This window comes from Filicampus tigris, chromosome 13, assembly GCF_054856515.1.
Source record: "Filicampus tigris isolate MCC_2025a chromosome 13, RoL_Ftig_1.0, whole genome shotgun sequence".
NCBI lineage: Eukaryota > Metazoa > Chordata > Actinopteri > Syngnathiformes > Syngnathidae > Filicampus > Filicampus tigris.
The window spans coordinates 10,611,227-10,637,093 of NC_141229.1; the positions used below are offsets into that span (position 1 = coordinate 10,611,227).

At 41.3% G+C, this 25,867-nt stretch overlaps 2 protein-coding genes across 5 annotated transcripts; both read right to left on the minus strand.

Annotated features, from left to right (window-relative positions):
* Window positions 1-922: 922 nt before the first annotated feature.
* tmed8 (transmembrane p24 trafficking protein 8) lies at window positions 923-7,150 on the minus strand. Its single transcript, XM_086049526.1, has 6 exons — window positions 6,985-7,150; window positions 6,571-6,682; window positions 4,398-4,479; window positions 4,228-4,318; window positions 2,633-2,926; window positions 923-1,919 (listed from the first exon to the last, which is right to left on the minus strand). The coding sequence occupies exons 1-6, from the start codon at window positions 6,986-6,988 to the stop codon at window positions 1,702-1,704; spliced, it is 801 nt and encodes a 266-aa protein (XP_085905652.1). The 5' UTR covers window positions 6,989-7,150; the 3' UTR covers window positions 923-1,701.
* A 321-nt stretch (window positions 7,151-7,471) lies between these two features.
* atg2b (autophagy related 2B) lies at window positions 7,472-25,852 on the minus strand. Of its 4 annotated transcripts, none has more exons than XM_086048872.1 (43): window positions 25,687-25,852; window positions 24,762-25,154; window positions 24,516-24,678; window positions 24,261-24,413; window positions 24,060-24,162; window positions 22,465-22,627; window positions 22,211-22,390; window positions 22,014-22,110; window positions 21,765-21,929; window positions 21,205-21,356; window positions 20,944-21,046; window positions 20,532-20,775; window positions 19,230-19,392; window positions 19,042-19,134; window positions 18,748-18,936; window positions 18,058-18,331; window positions 17,864-17,972; window positions 17,589-17,790; window positions 17,300-17,442; window positions 16,759-16,916; window positions 16,460-16,635; window positions 16,216-16,366; window positions 15,933-16,135; window positions 15,459-15,539; window positions 15,264-15,370; window positions 15,055-15,147; window positions 14,912-14,982; window positions 14,768-14,844; window positions 14,523-14,693; window positions 13,590-13,722; window positions 13,314-13,513; window positions 12,244-12,473; window positions 12,040-12,157; window positions 11,663-11,854; window positions 11,481-11,582; window positions 11,305-11,383; window positions 11,008-11,221; window positions 10,867-10,936; window positions 10,706-10,788; window positions 9,973-10,094; window positions 9,608-9,762; window positions 8,481-8,630; window positions 7,472-8,406 (listed from the first exon to the last, which is right to left on the minus strand). In XM_086048872.1, the coding sequence occupies exons 2-43, from the start codon at window positions 24,921-24,923 to the stop codon at window positions 8,176-8,178; spliced, it is 6,225 nt and encodes a 2,074-aa protein (XP_085904998.1). In that variant the 5' UTR covers window positions 24,924-25,154; window positions 25,687-25,852; the 3' UTR covers window positions 7,472-8,175. The 4 variants fall into 4 exon arrangements, with proteins under 4 accessions (XP_085904998.1, XP_085904997.1, XP_085904994.1 ...); XM_086048871.1 differs by having other exon boundaries at window positions 16,216-16,363; window positions 22,014-22,131; XM_086048868.1 differs by having other exon boundaries at window positions 22,014-22,131.
* Between the last annotated feature and the right edge of the window lie 15 nt (window positions 25,853-25,867).

Below are 25,867 nucleotides of genomic sequence, written 5' to 3' on the forward strand. Positions count from 1 at the left end.
CCTGCCTGCTGCTATTGTAACATTGTTTGTTTTGTGGTCGTACTGTGTTATAAAGTAATATGTCTTTCTGTATACTTTTATATGTTTTTATATTAACTGATGATGTAATTTTATTTTTCAGCAGCTGCGTTTGTCACCTTGCACAGGGACTACAGTTGGAAACTAGCTTTTTAGCTAAAACTGGCGCATTTGCAAAAATGTTGATTAATGTGCTCTGTCGCTATTTTAAAAATAAACTATTTGAATTGTAGGTTATTGTTTTGTTTTACCCGTTTTTTTATGGGCATGGTAAATGGGCTTTTACTTGTGCAGCGCATTTCCACCTAAAAGGCACTCAAAAGCACTTCAACACTAACTCCTCATAATGATAACACAGGATCAGGAGCTACTGGGGAGTTCAGTATCTTGCTCAAGGACACTTAGACATGTTCACAATGGCCAGGGATCGAACCAACAACCTATGGGTTGGTAGATGACCACTCCCCCACTAAGTCATGACTGCACGGTTGAAATAAAGTCCAATCAAATCATACGCGCTGCCTTCCTTATGCAATCTTATCTATGGTTTTGATAAGGTACTGTAAATCCAGTAAAACATGGGTAGCCCTGGGCCATGTGGGGATATCGGAAACTAAACTGGGGTTTCATCGGGATCCTAGTTACGGTTACATCACTCCCTTAATGCCACATTTAATGGAGCCACAGGAGACCTTTTCTAATTGTGGAGCAGCACATACTCTAAGCCCTTGCCAAACAATGCCCCCAACAAGTTTTTTTCTAATTATCTATGTTTTGCTTTGAATGTTTTAAAGCACTTTGAGTTGCATTTTTATGTATGAAAAGTGCTATATAAATAAAATGTGATTGATTGATTGAACAAGTCGGATTATGCTTTCATGTTGCAACGTCCAACACAGCAAAGTAGACAATATTCTCTTTATTGTGGAATATAAATTTTCAGGAGCATCATAACTTAGAAGAGACAGAACAAACAAACAATAGGAAGCTTTAAAGCACGTGAAGTGAGATAAGGTAGTTTGAAACGTAGCGGAACACAACTAATTAACACAGAGAACGTACAAACACAGTGACCTTCACTCACATATCAACCTGTGCACAAACTACAGTACATATAGATGAAACACTACTACAGCAAATTAAAGCCAGGGACAGGGCAAATGTAAATATTGAATCACTATTACATAATAAGAGCTTTATGTGATAACGAGCGGCTCAAATTGTGTCATAAAACACACACACACACACACACACGCTGACTATCTGCCATTGCTTGCTTCAGTACATTCTTGATTTATGTCCCCTATACTGACACACAACCCATTATAACAGATCTTTAATTGAGGTGCGGTTAAAAAGGAAAAAAAACTACAAGGAATAGCAAATAACACGTTTAGAGCACTTAAGAACACCTAGCAAGTAGATGCTGTGTAGGTCTTCCCTGATAACCGCTACTTAACAGATGTCACAGTATATGTTTTAAGATTGGATTTTAACGGCACGGCTGCAAATGAAAGGCTTCTTCAAATTTTACATTTGGCAACACAAGCTGAGTGGTAAAAAATAGATATGCCTATATATGTAACCTCTTTATTTGAACTTTAGATCATTTAAAATAGTTTTAGCATTCATCATAAGAGTAATTTCCTTCTTTAAATCAGACATTCGTAAAAGTTTGGCATTTTAGGCACTGTAATAAACTCTGTAGTAAAGTGTTTTATTTCTCCATAGAGAGTAGGAGTTGTCGAATTTGAAGAGGTAAGTGCCTTCGCCTGGGAAGTCGTGGCTGCCGCCGTAGACGCTCAAGTGGCTGTCCTGCCGGTACACGGGGATGAGCTCAGCCAGGTTCGAGTTGCTTTGCGATTTGGAGCCCTTCTCCACATCTCCATTGGTAACCGGGCCTGCGATGCAAATAAACACACAGACATAAACCACAAAGCGACATACACTGGATATATATGAAAAAAAACCAAAAAACAATGACACCAACATAACTGATTAGCAAATATTTTCCACCATAAATGTGACCTGTAACCTGCACCATTCAATTGATTTTTTTTTTTTAAAGCATGAATAAAAATAAACAACTGAAATAATGTGGTTGCCCTCGTATAAATGAGCTGAGTAGCTGAGTTCGAATCAACCAATCGCACTCAAATGCATGTTAAATCGGAATTAGCGCACACCTGCCACTATTTATTTACAGTGTCTTTGACTACCCCAAACAAATTTCAGATGTAGTAGAACTGTTCACAATTCCTTCCACCTTGTCTTAGGCCAAAGTTCCATCTGAAGAAAAACTGCCCCAAAGCATGATCACAAGCACAGTCAATGGTGGCTATTCAACATGAGTTGGAGTGTGACTGGTTAATTCCGAACACAGATGCATCCCCTGTCAGGAGAGGGTGTACACACTTGTGCAACCGCATTATCTCAGTTGTTTGGTTTGACTGCCCCTCGCAAAAATGTTGTCTTGTTTTTATAGGTCACATTGATGGTGGAAAATTTTGAAATCTCGGGTCTCATTTTTTTATATCTCAAAAATCTGGCATTCAAACAGCAGTGTGTCAACTACTTCGATCAACTCTATTGTCTGCTTCTTACAACTACTGACCTTCCAGCTCCTCCTCTTCATCTTCATCGTCACTCGATTCACTGACGTGCACAGTGATGGCCCGACTCGTGACGGGAGTCCAGTCAAAATAGATGCCAAATCCAATGTCGTAGCCATCTGTGGCAAACTCCCAGCACACCTTCTTGGCTTCTGGCACAGTGGGCACGTGCACGGTCATGATATCGCCTCGGTACACCGTCACCATGCTGTCCTTCTCAGTTCGAAGCTTGGCCTTGAGCTCTTTGAGGGCAGCAGATGTCCATGTCGACGGGGGTTTCAGGGGTGGCGTCTCAGCTGCAGTGGGAGCAGGAAATAACAGCGCCATGTTCATCATTATTTCAGAGGGTGTGTTGGAATCGTTTACTCATTCCCTACAAGCAACTATAAGGGATGGGGAATGGCCCGGCTTGTTAATAGTGAAAATCCACAAATAACTGACACCCTTTATATCCACGCAGGAAAACAAATAAAATAAAAACCTGTATTTTTCAATCCAAAAATTCTTGACTAAACCAGCATATGCCGCCTAAGCGTTTCCATGAAAAAACGGGGGGTTGACTCCACCCCCCACCCCCCAAATATAAATAAAAAAATATTTTTAAATGTATTGACATCTAAGAATAGATGAATCCGTGGGTGTTGAACCATGAATATAAAGGCATCCATTGTTTTGGGATTTTTTTTTAGAGTGAACTATATCGTTCACTCATCAGTCATCAGCCAAATGAAAAATTGTTTTCAAACACTACCGCATGCCGTTAATTACATCATCATTGCTGTCACATGATTACAACGTAGCGGCAATCATAACAATATTATATTGTTTTAAGCTGAGTGTATTTTGACAAATTAAGACAAACAACGCACTTTATATCCATCCGTGTTGTGATGTGTTGCTTTGTTTATATTCAGGATGTTTTCACGCCACAATTATGCATATTACACTCCTGTATTGCTTCACGAGTGACCATCGATTGTGCATTACTTTTCAGGACACATTGTGGGATATATTAGGGGCACTGTAGGGGATAAGATTTAGATTCGAACAGTACTACAAATGGTGAACTCACTGTAGAGGGCACTATATAGTGCATAGGGAGTAATTCTGAACACCGTTAAAGTGCTAAATGGAATATCACATATCACTAAAAATTCAAACCACTGGTCTAACAAGCAATTTATATGCATTTTTTTCTTTAGCTAACACATATTAATAGTTGTTTGATGCATGCATTCAACTAATTTTCTTTGTTAGGTAATCCGCCTTGTTTTCAGATGAGTGCATTTTACAAAATTAATACAAATAAAGCACTGTGCCTATGCATGTTGTGCTGTGTTGCTCTACAGTTTTAAAGATATTTTTGCACCAAAACTCATGAATTTGTCTCACACCGAAAATCCAACGACACCCCAAAAACGGAAAATCTGTTTTCTCCATTGGCACAATGCATCGGGGGATAGGGGATACATTGAGGGCACTCTATCGGAGACTTACTGCACATTTGGACAGCACTATAACATGGACATAGGCACAAAGTGCGACTTGAACCCAAGCCCTGCATAGAACAAAACATCAATCATGATGACATACAGACCTTTCATCTCAGCGGAGAGTGGAGGGCTCCCTGTGCTGTTCTTCTCACCCTGGTCCCCTGAGGCGTGCACAGCAGTGGCCTCATCATTAGCCTCAAAGTACAAAAACAAGACATTTATAGCAGAAATATTCACATCAACGTGCACTTCACCGACATGCACAGCAACCCACCTCTTTACGCTGCTCCAATGCATCCATGTTAGCTTGTTTTGGCGATTGGCTCAAGTTGGTGGAGAGATCTGTGTTTTGGAGCCTGAAGTAAACAAATAGCATATTGTTGTGGAAAAAAATGTTGTTCTTATATGGAGAATACCAAAAAAAAAATCTTTGGAGACAAAACAACTTGTGCAGTTTATTTTCTTTGCAAAGAGGTCAGAGGACAGAAATCGTGAGAGCCAGAGAGAATGTCTGTACATTGTCTGGCCCAAACAGATTTCTATACCTCCCCGTGTGTAAATGGACCAGGACCAGGATTCTATATTAATAGTGGCCCAGGGCCACTATATGACTGTGTAGGACTACCCCAAATTCACTGACGCTGGCTCGACTTGGTCAGTACAAATTTTATAAATTAATATGACGAACTCAACACATTCTTTATTTATTTTTTTATGGGGTGGGCAAGTACCTTATTCACAATTTTATGTCATTGTGTTAAATTAAATTTTATTTATCAAAACCACTACAGGTGTCAGTACTCAGTATCGGTGAATACTCAAAATGTGAATACTCGTACTGGTATCATCGGTCTGAAAAAAAGTAGTATCGAACATTCCGACTTTGATCAATCATAATTGATCTTTCCACACTGCAAACATGTTTTTAATGTGTCATCCTTCCATCAAGAATGGCCTGAACAAGATATAAAGCGCTGAAAATGTCAAATGCTAAATATTCAGTTCGATGTTGTACTGCAAAAAATAAAATTGAAATGAATTATTTTTTAAAAATATACAAAAAAAGGTAACTTCACAGAAGTAACATTTTCTTAATAATACTGTTAAAAGATATGAAATGTGAAATAATCATTGAAACTCATCGGATTATGCAGTTTAATGAATGTAATGAAGTGAAAATGTTGTCGGACTTGCCAACGGATGCCCATTTACAATTAGAGGTGGACCGGCCTATAGACGGGGGCTATTTTTTTCCCCGCGGAAAAAAGGCGAATGACGGACGACGGTCTACCCACGCTGCAAATGGATGACAAATAACGGACGCTAAATTTTTAGTGAAATGCCCAGCTCTGCTAATTTCTTCCTAGCCCTTTGAAAAAAACTAGTTGATCAAATATTTTTTTACTGGCTTCTCTGAGGCTTTCCTGAAGCATTCCCAAGCCAGCTGGGAGACAGTCTCTCCAGTGTGTCCTGGATTGTCCTCGGGGCATCCCCCCAGTGGAACATGCCCGGAACACCTCACCTGGGAGGCGTCCGGGTAGCCGAACCACCTCATCTGGCTCCTCTCAATGCGGAGGAGCAGCGGCTCGACTCTGAGCCACTCCCGGATGACCGAGCTTCTCACCTAATCAAAACTATTTATCCATCAATTCATGCATATATTTATATGGGCTCACAGTCAGGATGTGGCCCGCGACAAAGTTTGAAAGTTTGACATCCCTGATTTAAAGTCTTGATTTAACAATAAAGAACATGCAAATTCCACACAGGAAGGCCACTGCCTGGATTCGAAACCCCAACCTCAGAACTGTGTTGCGGATGTGCTAATTACTCGCCTGGCAGTAACCTCCTTGTAATCTAATATAGTGATTCCTAAGTAGGGTGCTGTAGCACACTAGTATTGTGCCATGACAGATCATCAGGGGTGCTATGGGAAATAATGTAATGCCATTTAATTTGTCTAACAATGATTATTTATTCATTACAAATATATGTTTGTTCATCTATCTGTGCCAGCGACGTACAGCGACAGGCAGAAGAATGTAATGCTCTTCCATTACATGGAATAGGCACAATGTACACTAAACATGTATATCCACCTACTGACATCATACAACCCAATAACATCCTTACTGGTAGTATCAGTTTTATGAGCAATTAAACAGGCCAAAATTTCATGCGGAGTAAGCCATTTGGTAGTGAAATTGGAATCCGTTTTCATATTTTTGGGGACATATTTTTAAGGGTGATGCGCTCTGAGATTTTCTAATGTAAATTGGGTGCCTTGGCTCAATAAAGATTGATCAAACCAAGTGGCTTTCCCAGGTTCACAGTTCAGGACTAAGGAACTCAAGTGAATTAAGTTACACTAAAACAAATGCGAAATTATCCGTTCTAACATTTTACAGTACGTAATAACACCACCAAACGCTTCAAGAGTCGCTCACCTGTCCGTTGGGTCGCTGTCGCAATGTTTGGATGTTATTCCAGGGAAAGACGAGAAGGACAGCGATGACAACCGCGACTGCAGCTCTGATGTGTCTTCCAATCTCTCCATGGCTATAAACACAAGACAAACAGGACAGTGTGCGGGGCTTCCAAGATGAAGCACCGCCCCTCCGGATGACAGGGAGGGCCAACTAAAGGCAGCGCGAATCGGAAACTGTCAAATAACAGCTGTTTTGCTAGCAATGTTAAAATAAATATTCGACGAGCGAATCAAGAGGCCATGCAATTTCATCGTCCTAAAAGGTGTTTTTTTTTTTTGGACAGGATGCTAGCTGGTTAGCGAATGTTAGCTGTCGTAACAGGAATAAAAGGGAGTCATAGCTGCAGCTGGACTGCATTAAAAGAGTTCTTACCCATGTGCAATGCCGAAAACAGAAACGTGACGTCTTGTGATGATTTGAATCGTGACTTAGGCAACCGTCAAACAGACTTTCATTTCACTGCAGTCATGTGACGGCTCGGATGGAAATTTAGAGACTTCCGTGTGTTTCCGTGTAAACTGGGCAGAAGGCTGTGCAGTTCTACGGCTCCTCTCGCGAGATCTGAGGAATGCTCAACCTATACTGGTGTACACAAACGTTCAGGTTTTGGGGCTCTTAATTGTGGTAAAATGGCTTTCGGAGTTTGACGAATCTCATGCAAAGTGCTTTCAGCGTAACATAACGTGGACATTTTACAGTATTTTTATTGAGTTCTGGTACTCAATAGAATGTATGCGTGTCCCTTTGTTGCTATGACAATGTCGTGATTTTTCGATTCAACGGGGTCAAACATTTGTCAGAGCTGCAGTGTCGGCGACAATGTTGGATGCTGATTATTGCATTCGCATAAATGACAATGTTTAACAGTGCACGTTTTTAATTTTCCACTCATGCTTTTTAATACAAAGTCAAGAATGAACTATACATCTATGTACAAGTTACTTCCAGTTGAGTGCAGCCCATGGCAATAAAACCACAAAAAAAAAATAAACAGGAATCACAGACCTAAAAAAATATTTGAGCAATATCTTAAGACTTTGGATCAAGAAAACTGAATAGATCCCAAATTTTGGTTTTGACAATTAAAGCAGCTAAAGGGGGAACTTGACAATGTTGACAGCTGAACACTTTCCCACAAAAAATATACATATAAAAAGCTGCCGCTTACTGTGTATTTCTTTAGACAAGCAGTAACCCTTCAAGTTCCTCAAAAGTGCTGTAACTTCACATAACTGTACCACATCCTACACTCCTCTTCACATATTTGCATGAAATGGTACAAATTAGACTATTTACACAAGTCCACGTGCAATACATGTAATTTCAATCCAGGGTCACAAGTGAGATATTACTAATGACAGAGAACAACATGTCGTCTTAATTATTATATGTTTAGATGCTGCATCATCAAGACGACATAACCAATACAGATATAACTTGAATGCGTCCCTTTGACTCAACAGAGTTTGATAAGCATGAACATGAAGGCACTGGTGAGGGAACAGGTGAGTTCAACCGTCATGAGATGATTGTTATTTACACCGGGACAGATGTTCTCTTCCGTTACTCCTCGCCTTGCCTCCACTTTTGAGACTCCTCCTGCCGGGCATCGGGGTGAATCTGGTTCCTCATGCCACCCAAGACATTGGAGGTGGCTTCCGTGGCCATAATGAGGGGCTTGACCACTGCGGGCGGCAACTGACGGAGAACCCCGCCCACTGCTCCGGTCATGCCGCGTTGTTCATGTTCCCGGGTGGCCGTGTCATAGATGGTCAGGGCCGTGTCTGTGATTCCCTGGCGAGGGTTAACAACAATTTGGCGTTAGGAAACCGCACCTTTGCATGAATACTCAAACCTCAGTTGGTTACCTCTTTCACCACTGTATAGGCTTTGGCCACGCCTTCTCTCAGGTCAACAGGTTGATGAGCCAGCCCGTAGTGTGAGAATCGTTTTACCCTCTTTGTGTCTCGCTCATTCGCCACCGGAGACACCATGTCATAGGCCGTCTCTGCTGCTGCCTAACAAAATGGAACACACAATCGTCATAAAAGTCTGCCCAAACACCAAAAATAAACTAATTAAAAACACCCGCTTTAAATCCAAACTACAGCGAAACCATACACAGTCACATATGGTCCTTTAGTGCGTGTCCATCATTTATTAATGAAAATAAATGTTGATGGCTACCAGTGGAGTAATGTGCATGTTACCTGCACTGAAATCAATTGGGGCGGGGCTAGAGTCAGCCCAGACCAGCTTAACGTTATGGAAGATTTAATATTTATATAAATCATTGTTTACAGTAAATCCCTAGCTATTCACAAAATGTTTACATTTGCCTATAGTAATAATTAAAACTGTAAATATACGACACACTTTCATCCCAAAACAATTTTATTTCATTTCAAACTCATCTTACAATATTACCGGTACCTTAAAAAATAATGCCTATTTGTTTTTTAAAAAATGCACTATTCGTCGAAGATAGTCCACAACTTCCACTAACAAAGCAGGCTAAATTTAGCTCTTCCCCTACCGACAAAGCTTGTCACTTAGTGAAGATGTCTCACATCAACATACATCCTTGTCACTTTCCTTTTTAGACAGGCTTTTGGCGCCATCTTGTGGCATCTCAGGGAGCTTCAGCATGAATACAAATAACAGTGAAAATGTTTTCAGCAATTGGCTGGGGATAGCTCCAACAGGATTAAAAAAATGAATCAAAAATAAAAAAAGGTGCATTTGTAAATAGTGAACTACAAATATGTGGGGATTTACTCGCTGAAATGTGTTTACACTTGCGGGTTTATTTACATGCATCTACAAATGTGGTGTCTCGTGTTTGGTCACTATAAACAGTCATATGGGATAAGTGCCACTTTCAAATGTACATTTAAATGGACAGTCAAAAATATCAGATTTAGACTATCAAAATCGGGTTCTTGGACCATAAATGTAAATCCAGTCTTTGTCAACAGCAAAGACGGCAGTTTACCTGGATGGTCCGCACCATCCTGTTCGTAAGCTCCAGGGCGGCCATAGCTGTGGATGTTCCGAAGGAGGCGGTGCCACGCTGAAAGCCACGCACAATGCGGCCATCCTTCCTGTACTGCTCAATTGGGAGCCATACCAAGTCCCGGAATCCCTGAACTGAACAGAACAGAACAGAACATTTAGGCATTGGGCTGCATGGCTTTGCATTGTTCATAATCCATCTGGCAGGACATAGCCAGACAATGTATTTACAAGGTATAAATTACTATAAGTGGTGCACTTTTTTGAAACTAGAGGCAACAGCTGTCATTAATTACCAGAACAAGCGAATGGGAGCATATGCATGCAATAGAAGGCGATATTTACCCAGCTGGACCAGCGAGTGAATGGGCCCCACACCACCCAGCAGGCCAGGAAGCTGGTTTTTCTTTATGTCGTTAAGCCACTCATTAATTGCATAGGAAAAGAGCTTATCCACGCCTAATAAACTGCAAGACAGTTACAAGAAAACAAAACGCAAGATTGAAAAAGAGAACTACAGTACTCATTTATCATGGTATGGCTTTTTTTTCTTTTTTTTTAATGGGACTATTTTGTTTGATTTACTATATAAATGATCATCCTTTTCACTATGCCGTACTATGAATATAAACATATCTGAAACTAACTGATTTATTCTAATGATAATTAACAAAACAAAGACTAAATATGAAAATAGGCAACAAACCCAAGTACATACAGTGCCCAATTACTTACAAATATTTTGAATCAAGTTTTGGCTAATGTACAACTCATTCAATGTACAACTGTAGCTGCTATTGATTCTTAGTTTTGTATTTTTAATTGCTTTCATTATACTTCTATATTTCTTTACTGGTTTCATCAATGCATTACTTTTTCATTTTTGTGGAGGACTACAGAAATATGAGAATATTTACTGTTTAATATTTACTGTAGAAGGCTGATTTGGACGATTTCAAATTAAAGAAGGCCTCTAAACAATCAACAATTCACAAAAAATAATTGATTATTTTGATAATCGATTCATTGTCGATAAATCGTTGCACCAATACTTTTTTTGCAGAAGAAAAAAGTGTACCCTTGTCGGTAGCACAGCTGTCTCAGTTTGAGCTCCGAACAGTTCAGCTGTGTCAAGCCGATAATGATCCCTGAAAATGTTCCCTGGGAGAAAACAGTGAATGGCGATCAGTCAATGAACATGAGTGGAATGGACTCAAAAGCCTTGTTAAGAGTCAGCACCTGCTCCAATGAGACATGTTTTCCATGATAATCCAAGCGAATGGGAACCTCAGAGGTGAATCTGAACTCCCTGTGGCACAAAAAAAGTCAATTAGGAGGCTCTGTAAAGACCTTTGCATCTTTTTTTTTTCTGGCACCAACCTAAAGAATATGGGCTGGTCAGAGAACAAAGCAGTGGATGTGTCAGTGTCACTGGCACCAGCCTCCTCCCGGCCACACACGGAGAAACCATTTTGGCTCAAATTTCTCTGTGCAGGCACAGAGATGATCGGTGCCGGCTCCTGGTTAGTGACGGCATGCTTGGAGAAGCTGCACGAGATCTCTGGGGCGGATGCTTTCTTCATGGACACACTCACTGCGGTAAGATGAAACACTTCAGTCAGACAGTTTTAAAAGTAACCTGACAGAGCCTATTGATGATGAAGTTGAATCATTTACCATCTTGACTAAGTGGGGAGAAAAACTCCACTTCTGTGGAAAGACTCGTGAAGAAGTCTTTCAGGAAGAAGAGTGCATCCTTCCACGAAACAAAACAAAGGACTGTCGTGTTTGAAATTTGGACCCTTTTGCTATTTTTGTCATTTTAGCACACACAAAACATAAACATGCTTTACCTGATCGATATTGAGGCGGAGAGGCATCAGGGAAACACGTAAGCAGCACTCTTGCGGAGCCTGGCCGGACTCAGGACACATGTGTAGCGCCTTAATTGTCAACTAAGCACCAGAAAGCAGGAAGTTACCAAACACACCAGAAGACTTCAATTGGCGAGCACGTGTGCTCTGCTTTTCCTTACCATATTTGAATGAGCCTTGCGGGGCATTTCTTTGCTGGAGTACAAGTAGAGAAACTTGTTCATCTGGGAGCTTGCCAGTCTGTCTCGGATCTCCAAGTCTTGCACAACAAAAACCTGGCGAGACACTGGCTGTTCTGCTGGTGATCCTGAGGCCTCCTGGTCCTGTGGGTACACCTCGTGTTGAAATCTCACCTGAGAAGAGAGTGAAAACAAGATGGTCAAAAGCTCAGAAAAGAAGGATTGAAAAGCGTGATACAGCATGTGACAAAAACTAATCAGCCACCACGAGGTGTACTGGCACAATTTTTGGTGCTCATAATTATTGGGTTACCTTCTTTAGCTCCCTGAAGGAGAAAATAACTGAGAAGAAAAATTACTTTGCTGAGTTGGATCTCCATGAGGACATCGGGGTTTCTTCCTTTTCCACCTCCAGTGCGTCCTGAAACTCTGGCCTGTCGAATCGGTGTTTGGGAGGGGGAACTGTGGGGCGTAGTACTGAATTGCAAAGAAAGGGTCAAAATGTTTATGTTTCTTTACGTTTGAGGTTTAGAAATCATATCAAGTTAAAAACCTTAACTCACCCCCGGCTTCTGGCAGGAGAAGCTGTGAACGTTACACGGCCAAAATCTTTGCCACCATAAAGGTGCCACACAATGGAGATCTCCTTGATGAGGTAACGTACTTCCGGGATGGGAAAATTTAAGGCTCCGCGACTGGAATCACTTCCATCCAGTGGTTGACTGAAATGATCGTATCTGATTTGCACCGGCTCCGAGGTGAACAGCTTTACGACGGGCTCCTGATCGACATCCTGAAACATATCGTTGTAGTCAGCTGCTCTTCATCTCCGTTAACACTCTCAAAAGATTGTAGACCAAATTGAGCTGCTTTGAGCAATGGTACCGACAGATTGCTGTTTTATTAAGACTTTGAATGTTAAAAAACGATTTGTCTTGTGTAGCAGGAGCCACACTGTATTGCCTAGCAACACAGTTGTTAGACATCTTTGATTGATTAGACCCAGTATGCCCCATGTTTACTTTTTCAGTTGTGTGTACAACTTAAAAATCTTTTTATATCCAGAGTGAATTTTACTTTATTAATTAACAACATTTTCAGTTTCACTGACCCCCTGGTATTCATGGGAGGTGCTAGGGAGCAAGCGTCACAGTCAAAAGCGAAACTGAATTTTTTTTTAAAAAGGCAGAGTGTTTCCGCAAACTCAAACAAATTGACAATAAAAAAAAATGGTGGAATTTTCAAATAAGTGGGTGTCAACACATTTTGACATGAGAATGAAAGCACACATCTAATGGATTAGTCGTCATATACCTTTCAACCCCATGACAAAAAAAAAATGGCAGCACTGAGTAAAAATGTAAAAGGGACACTTCTTTGGCCATGTTGAGATGTCAAGTTCTGTTATAAACTAAAAAAAATAAAATAAAACCTGTGACCTTTGTTCTGCATACATCAACAATCAGGAGTCAAACATCCGTCCATCCATTGTCCTAATTTGGGTCACAGGTGACTCTGCCTTTGGGCAAGAGAGCGGCGGGATACACCCTGGACTGGTCACCAGTCAGTCATAGCAGTGGCAAATAAACTACATTTATTGCATCAGGCTATGACGCAATCAACACATGCTGACCTCTGCTCTGGAACCGGGTGTCTCCAAAATACAGAAGTCGTCAGTCTCCTGCGCCAGGGTGGGAACAGGAGTGATGAGAGGAGAATGGAGGATGGGGTAAGTGGGGCTGGCATCCTGGACAGAATTTCCACTCTCATCAGGGAACAGGAACAAGTCAGAGCGAGGAGGCGCATGGTCACGATTCCTCTCCTCCTGAGCACCTGCAAATGTGGTCAAACATTAATAGTATGGCAGAAATGAGTGTAGTGGCACAATCATTATGAACCAAAATGTTACCATTCTGTTGTAGCCCGGGAGCATGCTGTCCATCGGTCTCCTCCATCGCTTCGCTCATCAGATCCTGCAAAATCTGCTGCTCGGTCTCTGCTAGCAGCGGAGTCTGAGCGACGAGCCGGCCGGGAAACTCTGCCTGTCCGAACATACGCTCAGACTAAGCATTGAGGAAATTTAGGACTGTTTTGTAATTTGGTCATGAAGGGCAGATGTGGAAAATGTACTCCCACTCTGTACTTAAGTAGAAGTACATATACGGTACTTCAGTGAACAATAAAAACAAAAAGACTGATGAAAGTTGTAGTGATTCGACTCCTATACTTAATGAAGAGCAAAAAAAGTACTGACTGTCTAAAAGTCCAAATTAATTTCTACCATCAATTATATCGTCGCTGTCCTGTGAAAAACGCTTATGTCAATTTTTTTCAATTTTCCTATTTTTACATGAATGGTGTTTCCACATTACAGAAATTAAAAATATTTCCCAAATTGGACAAGTGTTTGTCACAGGACAGTGACGAAATGTAAAACTAATTTTGATAACTAAATAAAACTGTTCCTTTTTTTTTTTTTTTTTTTTTTTTAGCAACTACCTTGCGCTGGCTCAGGATTTTTGCGCGATCAAAACAACGTGTTTCCATAGCTTTGCTAATGATGTAAACAAAATTGGTTATTTTAGCAACTGAAAAGATTTGACAAATTAGACCAAGAATTTTTAAATGCCAAAAGGTTGCAGCTTTTAGGTTGGCATAAGACAAGGCATCCACTACAACAATTCTCTTGAATACGGTCATGGACGGGGAATGTCTTGCTTCACTGACTGTTGCTGTTGTTCTTAAAGCCCCTTGGTTCACATTCCTCCATTTTGCTTCTTCTTTAAGTGCAGTAACAAAGTATTAAAACTTTCCACCGCCGATGAATGGTGCCACTGCTAACCTTGTTTTTTTGTGCAGAGCTGGTTTGCTTGGCCTCTGGCTCTGCAGGAGGAAGCAAATCCCCATAGCTGGCGATGTACTGGATTAGGTTCATGAGGGCGGCACAGGAGTCGGCGCATGTTCTGATGTGGATGACGTCGCTAGAGCATCGAAGTTCAAATCTCGGCTCCGTCTATCACCAACAACACAGTAAGAAAGTGTGAAAAATGCAAGATCCTTCAAGTCTTTTAGGAACGTCCCTCCTACCAGCTTGCCATCCGCGCCAGGTTTGACAGCTGTGATTCGCAGTTCCAGAGTTCCCATGTCTAGCACTTGGACATAGTCTGGGACCAAAACAAGAGGACAGGTTAAAAGCCTTTCAAACATTACTTTCATCCAGGGTTGACTTACCGCGTGCTAAATTGACGGAGACAGCATTACACTTGTCTGAGAGGAAGAGAGCAGCTTCGTCCAAAATGATCCTGGAACAGATTCACCGGTTTCACTCCTCTGCAGTAACAGAAGCTTGGATTTCAGTCATAGCCGCGTCATACCTGAGCGTTGAGGACGAGTGGTCTAGCGACACGCTGCTAGAGATGCTAAATGTTTCTATCACAAGCAGCGATCGCAGAGGTAAATAAACAGGTCTGTCCAAAGATGGAGAAAAAAAAAAAACATGTCACAAATACAGAGAAAGAGAGACAGACAAATACACCAACTTATAGCTAATTCATTTTGAAAGTATCAGTCTGGCCTCCTTTACCTGTAGTCAAGAGAGCAGTTCCATAAATGTAAATGTAGGGTGCTGACAGACGTGGGAGGAGCGTAACCCAACACAGGCTCATCGGAAACATTCAAAAAGTCAACGATCTGGAGCAAGTAGATTAAGTCTTTGGTTTTCACCTGTATACATTTCGTGAATTACATGTCATATAAAATGTGTGAGCAGAGCTGCTACCTGATCATACCACCCCAGGTTGGGAGGGACCACTCTGTGCTGCACTGTTGCTCCTCTCACTCCCACAGCAACCAAAAATTCCTGCGTGCAAAAATAAATCCATTGAGTCGGAATGCCTGAAATACATCCAACAGATTGTAAATGTCCAACTCAAGGTCAAATCTGGCCTACCGCGTTAATCCCTTTTCCAAAAAGACAAAAACAGACAGAAGGAAGGGAATTTAACCAGTTATTTTTTGCCTCTTGCAATAATATCAATATCTCTGGTTAAAGCATTGCCAGTATTAGACTGTTCAAATAAACGTTAATCATGTTGGCCTGCAGCTTAGAAAGTATTTTACATATCGCTTCCTTCAATTTGTCACCCCTGCTACAGATCATGTATTCTGCTTTGAATATAGTCAACACTTTTCTCCCTCTGCAATTTACGTTCACTTGAAATGCATAAATATCAACAGGTTATGTCTCCACTACCTTGACGCTGCGCTCGGCATTCTGCGATGAGATCTTGACAGCAACGGACACCATGCTGCGGGCCTCCAAGCCAATACCCTCTGAGGGAGTCGAGGACCTCTCGTGGGGTGACTCCGATTGGTAGATGGTTGGTTCCAGCCAGTGTGGATGTGACATGAATGGCAGCTTTATGTCAGAGGAGGAGGGGCCTCCATCTACAAGTCCTTTGTGCATTAACAAAAAAGGAAATCAGTTAATACAGCTTACATTCTCAGGTGAAATGCACAACAGTGCAGGTGGTTACCTTGGTGATACATGGAACTATTGGTTGTATGGAAGCAGACATAGTGTTGGTCTTTAAAGCCTTCATGCTGCGAAACACTGAAGAGCACCGCATTTTTCACCTCCAGCCAGAATTCCCCGTGTTTGTTTTTCAGTAGTGTTTTATCCTCCTTCTTGGAAAAAAAAAAAAGATCCAAATAAACATTCAATTGTCTAATTAAAAGTGTATCGAAAGGGATTTTTAAGGAAGAGGGCGATCAGTGTACCTTAGCATTTGTTTGAATAGCAACCAAGCCATGGTTGACGCTGATAATGACAGAGAACAGGCTCTGGGAGCTCTTACTCTGAACTTTGGACTTTTTCTTCCTGTGAGATCTGAACCCTTGGTCAGAAGAAGGAGAGTAGTAGTCCATGTACTCCTCTTCTGAACCACTGGTATCTTCTATAAGTATAACACAATGTGTCAAATTCAAAATGTCTGCTTCAGTTTTAACAACACTTACGTTTCACTGAAAACTGAGAGACTGCACAGAGTTTTCAGGAGCAGCAGTTTTAGCTGTCTCACCCTCAGGCCCAGTCGAGCGAAACTGGGTGAAGCTGTCCTTAGCGTAAGTGTTGATCAACTGACTGGCGACGGAGAGACCAACACCGTATGGCATGCTTTCTACTGTCTCCACAGGCGAAGGAGCGGTGGGCTCCCACAGCAGGAGATCATTGTTTATTCTGGAATATAATGAATACAAATGCATTATATCATATACCAGCATGGTTAAAACAAAAATGTATTAAATGCTGTTGGGTGACCTTCTTAGGTTGTCATGTTTCATCCAGCTATTGTGTGAATAGTAAAAAGAAAAGCATCAATGTTATCGTGCATTAAAAAAAAAAAAGTTTACTTTTGGTATTGGGACACTCATTGCTTTTCATTTCATTTTCACGACAAAAGCGCCATGATTTTTGTCATGTCATGTGTATGCTGCTCAGAGGGCATAGGTACAGTACATTATCTGAGGTCTGTTACGAGAATGATGTACAGTAGTGTAGTCCTCAATTATGTTTTTTTTCCTCTCATCATCGAGCTTGATTTTTTTTTTTTTATGACTTACCTGTTGTGCAGTTTTTCATAAAATGCTTTGCTGGGTAGTGATAATTGCACATTGGGGAAACACAGCTCAAGGACAAAACGAGAATTGTTCATCGTTTTTTCTTGGAACTCAGTCATCTCAGCAACATCACCAGGTATGACCATCTGGAATTGAAACAAACAAAAAGGTTCGAAATACGGGCTTGTCATCATCTGCTCCGTCAATTGCGTATATGTATGTAAAGTGGTGCTAATGTTGGACTACTGATGCATACCATCATTCAACCTTTGGTGACGAATTTGGCACCTACCTCTTCATTCTCATACATAACCCGCCGGGAAGAAAAGGGTGATGGCTCTGATTTCCCAAAGTCACAAACATCCTTCAGTGAGTGGGCAGCCCCCTCCTCCTCTTCCTCCTCAAGGAAATTGTCCTCAGGCCCTTCTTCATCCTCGGCTGTCACTCGTTCAAGGATTGAGTGCACCGCAGTGGGGTTCATTTTCAACACGACACTAGTGGGAGAAGTGTGCCGTCAGTGGCAGGTGATGCAAAACAGACAGACAAGGATGTTAAGGTCAAACATACCGTGGCCAATCAAATTTCACACTTTCAGATGTGGTCATGTCTCCGTCCATGGTGTGGGACACTCTGAGGAACCTTGCAGCTGGTTGATCCAGCTCTTCCTGGAACCTGCCTGTGGAAGGGAAATGAAGGAAAACACAGTTATGGAGGACTCATGGGTATTATGGCAACTTCCTTGACTTTTGACTTCATCATACCAATGAGCTCCCTGAAGGTGAGCTCCATCTTGGTTTGATCTGGTGTGCTACCACCCCTAAATTCTGTTTTAAACTCCAGGTCTTCCAGCTCCAGGTACAGTACTTCTTTCTGCAAGGACTTTTTAAACCAAGGACCTCTTTCCTGATCGGAGCGCAGATCGGGAATGGGGAACCGGACCGCAAGGCCCAGTATTGGGGCATTAACGGTCAATGACACGTGACAGTTTGAGGGGGTGTGGCTGTCATCAAGAAAAACCTCTGCAAAGGCCTTATGCTGAAAAAAATGCACATGAACATCTACATTACTATGAGTAATCATAAAACAAAGCGAGTCACAGAGCGATTAAAGATGTAGGTGTGTGGCGATTAATCATTATCAGGCATACACTGATATCATAGACCACAAAAGTGTGACCACTTGCACAATCTATTGACATCCAGTAGAGTAGAATAAACAATTATGCCTTTACAAAGATTAATGTTGTCACAGAGTTACAAATATAACATTGTTTTTCTTTGTGGTATGCAGTTTACAGCTGCATTACTGCTTTTGTTTACCTCACGCTATATTAGAGTGGGGTCATAATGTTGTGGATTATTGGTGTATGTGTCTATGATTTATAATTTGAGTTCAAAGTTAAAACTTAGAAAATCAACTGTCGATTTTCCATTCGCTTCAGAAAATCTTACCAAGCTGACATGCTTATTGTAGGACGTGTACATGTGTGAGGTCATCATCTCCGTGGTGGCCAGCTTCTGAGGCTGAAGTACAGAATTGAGACGGTCCACAATGCTGATGTCGAGCTCGGAACGCACAGGGCCCAGCTCCACCTGCATGTCAGCTTTTCTGGGGATGGTGCTGAGTCGCACCTGACCACCCTGCAGATGTAAAGCTCAGGCTAAGCTAACACTCCGACAAGAGTGCTGTAAATGTATGTGACTACCGAGTATGAAGGCTGCTTTTTTTTTAAAGTTTGCATTTACCTGGGGGCCTCTGCGCTCAGCCTGTTTGTAAAGCAGGTGTAAGCAGGTACTAAGTGGTGCGCTGCCACTGGCTGCAGTGCTAAACGTCAGGAGCTGAGTTGTGACAGAGAAATGCGTGAGTGTCATGCTGTGAATCCACCCAAAAAAGCATGCAGAGCATGTGCTGAAGTCAGCGTTGCATCGCTGACCTCAGTGTACTGAATGCCTCTCTGAGAGCCATCGGTGATGGTCTCTGAAGGGAACAGACACTCCAGCAACTCCATTTGGTCAAGGGAGACATCGGTGCTGAAAGTCCGTAGGCTGGATCCCTGACAGTGCTCATAGATTATCTTGAGACCCTGGCCCACAAACCTGCAGATGTAGCAACATGTCACCCTGAGTTTTTCACGGCCCCATTAGGAACATTATCTCTACTGTGCCAAAGTACAGCAGGACATTGGAGACTAGACACAAGCACTTCCTTTCGTATTGTTTCACAAATCTATATTATTGGTCAGTCCACGTGCATGGGTGTTATTTTTTTGATTATTATTATCTTTTTTATTTTATTTTTTACAAATTACCGAACAAACGCTCAGTTTTTTGAGTCTCCAGAAAAGTGATCATTTTGGAGGTACAAGGAATCTGGCCTGACGCCAGAAATATTAGAGGAAGTCACTCATCTAATTTTTTAACTACTCTTAATTGAGAAAATCTTAAATAAAGGTCATTGTAATTTTTCTTAGTTTAATTTAGTTTTCATTGTTTTGAAAACAATTTTAGTTTTGTATTATTTCATTAATAAATATGTTTTTTCAATCTAAGCTTTTTTTTTTTTTTTTTAATTTCGGAGATTTTCGTCAACTTTAATAACGTCGGTTCCCATTTAGGTACAAATTAGCGTTACGTCGCCACCTTAGGACCGAAACCGAGGACCTCCTGTACTGACATTCAAAGCAGTAAGACTCAAGTGAGGTCGCACAAATATTATCCGCATGACATACATTAATACCTGTGACTTTGTCACAGTGTTGTGACAGTTAATATGATGCGTTTTCGGGGTTTGTTTTTCAATGTATATTTTGGTACTTTACTTAGACAACACTTCGTGACCTTTTTTTATGTTGCGCTCGACACAATACTCCATATATCTAAAAAACTAAAAGTAATACTAAAACTTCACGAAACTTTTGAAAAAATAAAAACTAATAAAAAACAAACCTGCTCTAAAAAAACTAAATAAAAGTAATTGAATTACAAAACTAAAGTCAAAACGAAATAAAAACCAACTATAATGGAAAAATTCAAAACTATTATGACCTTGGACTCGGGTGAACATCATTAACCTATGCAGTCTTCAAGCCATAACTACAATAAATAATAAGCCATGGACATAAAACAATCAAAGGTAAAACAGTAAGTACAATGCTAACTGAGAGTACTTTCTTGTACCACGTGGCGGCATTCTAGACGATAACACGATAAATAGTATTTAAAAGAAAAATGCACACCTGAGGTGATCTTGGGGACAGGCGTGATTAAAGACTGATCGAGACTGAAGGAAGGCAGCGGGGTCGAGGTGGCTGGGGCCCACCACGCTGAAGAAGTGTGCAGCCATAGGGCCCAGCGGACTAGGGGAAGCATCAAGTGGTGGGAGTGGGTCAATGTGGAGGACTGAGACCGCCAAACTGCTCAGCGTCAGACTTAACACCAGCTCTGGCCTTGACTCGTCACCGTGGGTTTTGGATGGGTGTGCTGAAAGCCAACACGATAATCAGGATGACTATTTCAGTGTTTTCACTGAGCAAAACACAGAAGACATTTTCCTTTTTGGACTACAGCTAATGCCGGGGAGACATAACATTATCTTTCGTTTGAATAAAAGCCCGTTTGCAGTTGACCAAAGAAACAGACCACACTTACAAGTTTGTCGTAATAATGTTTGAGGGAGTTGTGAGTCTCGTGACTTTCCGGGAGTTGGCTTCTCTCGTTGTCGTGGCACATCCATGTAATCGTCCCACAGAGCCTAACACCAGAAAAACACATTGATTAAAAAGACAGAAGTTCATTCGAATGCATTCAAAACTAAGATCAGTAGCTGGTTCTGATTTTATCCATGTATGTGATAAGCCTGCACTAGAATATGCTTTCAGGATCTAATTCGATTATACATGCTAGACTTACAGTCATGTTTCCCGGCGGCGACTCTCTCGGGGAGGCAGAATAGTTGCTATTGAGTGACAAGTCCAAATCCACAGTGGGTGGCTCGCCCAAAGGAGGGAGGGACGACAAGCTGTGGGACATGTCCATGTCAGCCATGGAGAAGAAGACATCATCTACTCCGACCATAGGTTTGTTTACAGAAAGAAAAAAAAGAAGAATCCTTCATTATGATGACTGACATTTGACGTCATTTTAAAAGAACTATACAGTGGAACCTCAGAAATGTAACAACTGTTGGGTAATACGATGGCGGCATGGCGATCGACTGGTTAGCACGTCGGCCTCTCAGTGGAGAGGTTGAGGGTTCAAATCCAGCCCCAGCCTTCCTCTGTGTAGTTTGCATGTTCTACCTGTGGCTGCGTGAGTTTTTTCTCCAGGTACTCTACACTATGTCCGACTTGCAAAATTCTCAAAGGCACATGATACTTTTAGCAACAGTTTGTTTCTGGAGTGAATCGCATCGATTTCAGGAAAGTGTTGAACCTTAAGGGCCCCACTATGGGGGATAGTTTCAGTCAAACCTCGACTCGAGACTGTTCGGGTTGTCTGGCTCTCAAAGAGTTCGGCCCCTGCTCCTGCCATTGGAGTGTCCTTCTTCAGACAGCGGTTTAGTTCCATGTGAAGTCGGTACTCATCCTCTTGCTGCATGGGTCGACTCTTTCTGTCCTTGGCCCATTCCTGTGCACCTTCATGCAAAAGCAAATAAATGCTCAGAAATGTAAACATTTAGTGAGGTTGCGATTGTGTTACATTGACAAACAGGCACTCACGTTCAAAGGAGAACGCTCCAAACAAGTCCAGCAGTAGATGAACTTGGCGTGGTGAGAGCAAAATAAGCAATGTGTCAATGTGCCCGGAAACGTCCAGCTGAGAGACAAAGAAAGATAACTGTGCTCTTGTCTATAAATATCAATACCAAAATGTAATTACACAACATTTTATATAGACAATAGATTCATTGAAGCACCTTTGCTCCAGGCATGGCTAGGTTGTTTTTCAGCGTGAGGGACAGCTCAATTTTACCACAGAGACTCCCAACCTGCACAGGTTGAAAAGGTGCTGTCGAGGATACGGTCTCTGTGAACTGCGGATGAGGCTCGCAAATAATTTTTGGATTCCAGCTGGGAGAGAGTTTTGGCTCTGTTTCCTGTCATACAAGTGACTTTAGTGACAAGATGCAAGTACATGGAACTAGTTTATCCAGAATTTGAAAAGACAAACCGTTGGAAGAGGAGAAGATTTAAAACCAGCTCGAGACACATCCGTGAACTCATCCCAAAATACAGTGATGCCTTCCATCTGTAGCTTTTTGTGTGCAAATGTGATTGGTTGATGCACATTCACACTTGAGCTCTCCTCCCCAGTTTCATCGGAATAAAAAATCCTGGACATAAAAGCACAACAAAGTTAGTAAAAGAACCCACAAAAAAAAAAAGCACTGTGACAGATGAACTCAGTCATAATGGCAACAGTCAATGACTTCTTCAATCCTGTACGCAGAACCTTGTAGAATATAATATGATAATTTACTAAAATAGATGGCACATGCTGAACTATGAAAGAGCAGAATCCTGTTAGTTCTTGCAGCCAATCAGCAACAAAAAATAATGTCATCAATTATATATACGGTAATTAAAAGCAGAATAGTGAAAGATTAGTACATTATGTATACTAAACATCTTTTGCCAAAGACAAATGTATTTTTCTTTTCACAGTCTAGCCATTCAATCCCAGGAATTTATTTATATTTTGTCAAATTTTTTCAAACGTTAGGGTAAAAGAGGGTCTGAAAATGTCTGGCAGTGAATGAGTTAACAATTATAATGATCAATAAAAAATTACAAAAGTAAAAAATATGTCATAAAAATTCAGAATTTAATTTTGAATACCCAATAAAACAGAGCTGGGTAGACTATGGCCCGTGGGCCAGCTACAGCACGCTCTTTATTTAAAAGGAAAATCAACCCAAACATTTTTTTCAAGGATCACTAGTTGAAACACGGCATTGTGATTAATATTGCGCTTGTAAAATATGAGCCAAGCAGCAATATCCACCCGTTTTTAGCCATCTCAAGGGGCGGCCATTTTGTCACTTCTGTCGACTGAAAATGACATCACAATTGCCCAGGGCTCAGATAACGACCAATCACGGATCAACTTCAGAAAACAAGTGAGCCGTGATTGGTCGTTATCTGAGCCCTGAGGGTCTGTGATGTCATTTTCAGTCGACGGAAGTGACAAAATACGCAATATCTATCAGAATGCCTTGTTTCAACTAGAGGGTTTGCATAGAGCATATGAAATATAAGTTTAGGCTGACTTTAAGACCTTTAAACCTACCCACCGAGACATTATTAAAAATACCAACCTGCACGTTTGGGACAAATGAACTTCTTGCGTTAATTTAAGCATCACCCCCTAAATTTGATTAATGCTGGAATTAACTTCACAGCATTTTATACTCAATTTATCTCAATAAGTACTTGGCTATTTGGATCATTGTAAATAATAAAAACATCCACGAAATAAACAATTTCATAAGCAACAATTAACGTTTTTTTAATTGAACATAAACTAAAAATACACATTTTAATTTTTCTTCTGACCTTGCTTAACTTTTTGTTTTTAAAAATGTGGCCCTTGAGAACAAGAGCATGCTCAGTCTTGCATGATGTATTTTTCCGTTACTTTCATCCATTTAATTTTTAAATTGTTTTTTTATAATTGGAATTTGTATTTAGGAGGAAAATAGCAAACAGTACAATTTGGCTTGAACATTTCTGCGACTGTTGTTTTAAATATGTGTCCTAACTTACTTGTTGATTCGAACCTCAAGAGCAATTCCCGTTTTGGAATTTTCTGCAACGTGTTCAACCCTCAGAACTGTATCCAAAAATGTCACTTTGACTCTTCTCAGAACTAGAAGAGAGACAATGCAAACAGCAATTACTTGATGCACCTTTGCACTCGTCAACTTCTCTAAGTGCTTCCTGAGGCTTCCTTGGCACATCATGTACCCGTTTCTATTGTTTCGGCAAACTTCTCCAGTCCTTCAAACGGTTGGAAGCTCTCCCCCGTATCATCTGTGAGCTTCTGGCTCAGACACTCTTTGGCGAGTTGCATGCTGCTCGTCATGAAACTGGACCAGTACATGGGCTCAGTGCCTGATGCTAAGGGGAAAAAATGACACAACAATGTCTTCAGATAGAGCAATTAATGAATGACAAAATATCATGCTTTTCCCAAGTTTTAACGGTCCAAAACGTGCTTACCTAGTCTTGGCCTTGGTCTAAACACCATCTCCAAACCTTTGACTTCAAGGGCACAGTTGTCATGCAGCAAGGCTGCCCATGGGACGGTTAGAGAAATAGTCTGGATGAACCCCGCAATAATTTCAAAGGGAGCATCTGCCGTCTCTAGGAGCTCGTTGAGTGACTGAAAGACAAAATACAGTATGTTCCCTTCAATTCTAGTCAGTGCAGATTGTGCATTGATTGAATTTCTTAAAATGAACATACCCATTTATCCAGAGGCACTTGTGCCAGTGATCCCGTGCCTTGGTAGAGATCTAAACTAAGCTGTTCCAAACTCAATTTTTCCTGCAGAAAGTTGCCAAGGTACCGATGCAAGAGGTAACGACAGGCCCGCTTCTTAATGGACTCGGAAAATGTCCAAGGCATCTTGAGTCTATGCGTGTACACTATAGTGCAAAGATAAAAGCAAGGTCTTTTTTTAAGCCCTTTGGCTAAAATGTGTTCGTCTGAATGACTGTTAGGAATGAATCAGCTGTGCCATTCCGTCGACTGAAAGAAATCAAAACACATGAATTCTGACATCCTTCGCATCCCACGATGATGGAGGATATGATGGTACTCAAAGATGTGTGAAGGCAGGGCTCTGACTGCAGTTTCCTGAACAAAAATAAACAGACAGAGTGCTTTGACACACAACGTTTACATCACACTCATTAAATAACTAGCCAACTTAAAAGGGATCAGGCGGCATGACAGCCTATTGCGCTCCATGGCCGTTACCATGGCTTATCTATCGTCAAGTGGGCAAACGCACTTGCGAAATGGCTTGTAGCATGCCGACATACACTGCTAGTCATTATCTGCGTTGAGCAGAGCTGTCACGACAGGAGACAAAGGCATGTCATTTGCTAACCCGGCCGGCCGAGCTAACGAGGTGAGCAAGCTGGCTAGCAATATCAACGAACTATTAAGTATAGTCAACGTTATCACGTCGGCTAAAACGTTGCTAAGGTTTAACCACTACACTCCCTGGTTAGTTGCCCTAAAAGCTTAAAATACACTGTCGGTCAATTTATTAACCATAACATGTCAGAACTGTGTCACTAAGTCACGCATGTAAATAAATGGGGCATGCAGTATACAAAATGAATCATCAGATTTGAAGGAATTAGCGTGGCTGTTAAATTACCTACGAAATGCGTTGTTTACAAACACTCTCATGACTCCGCATCAAACTGAGCCTTCACACACACTTCTCGGGATCAGTGATGGTAGGTTGACGCAGCAGATGTGACAAATCTACCCTGCTTAAAAACGTCACGACCGATTGGTTTGCGCTACTTTCAATCAATCCATTGAGCCAATTGAAT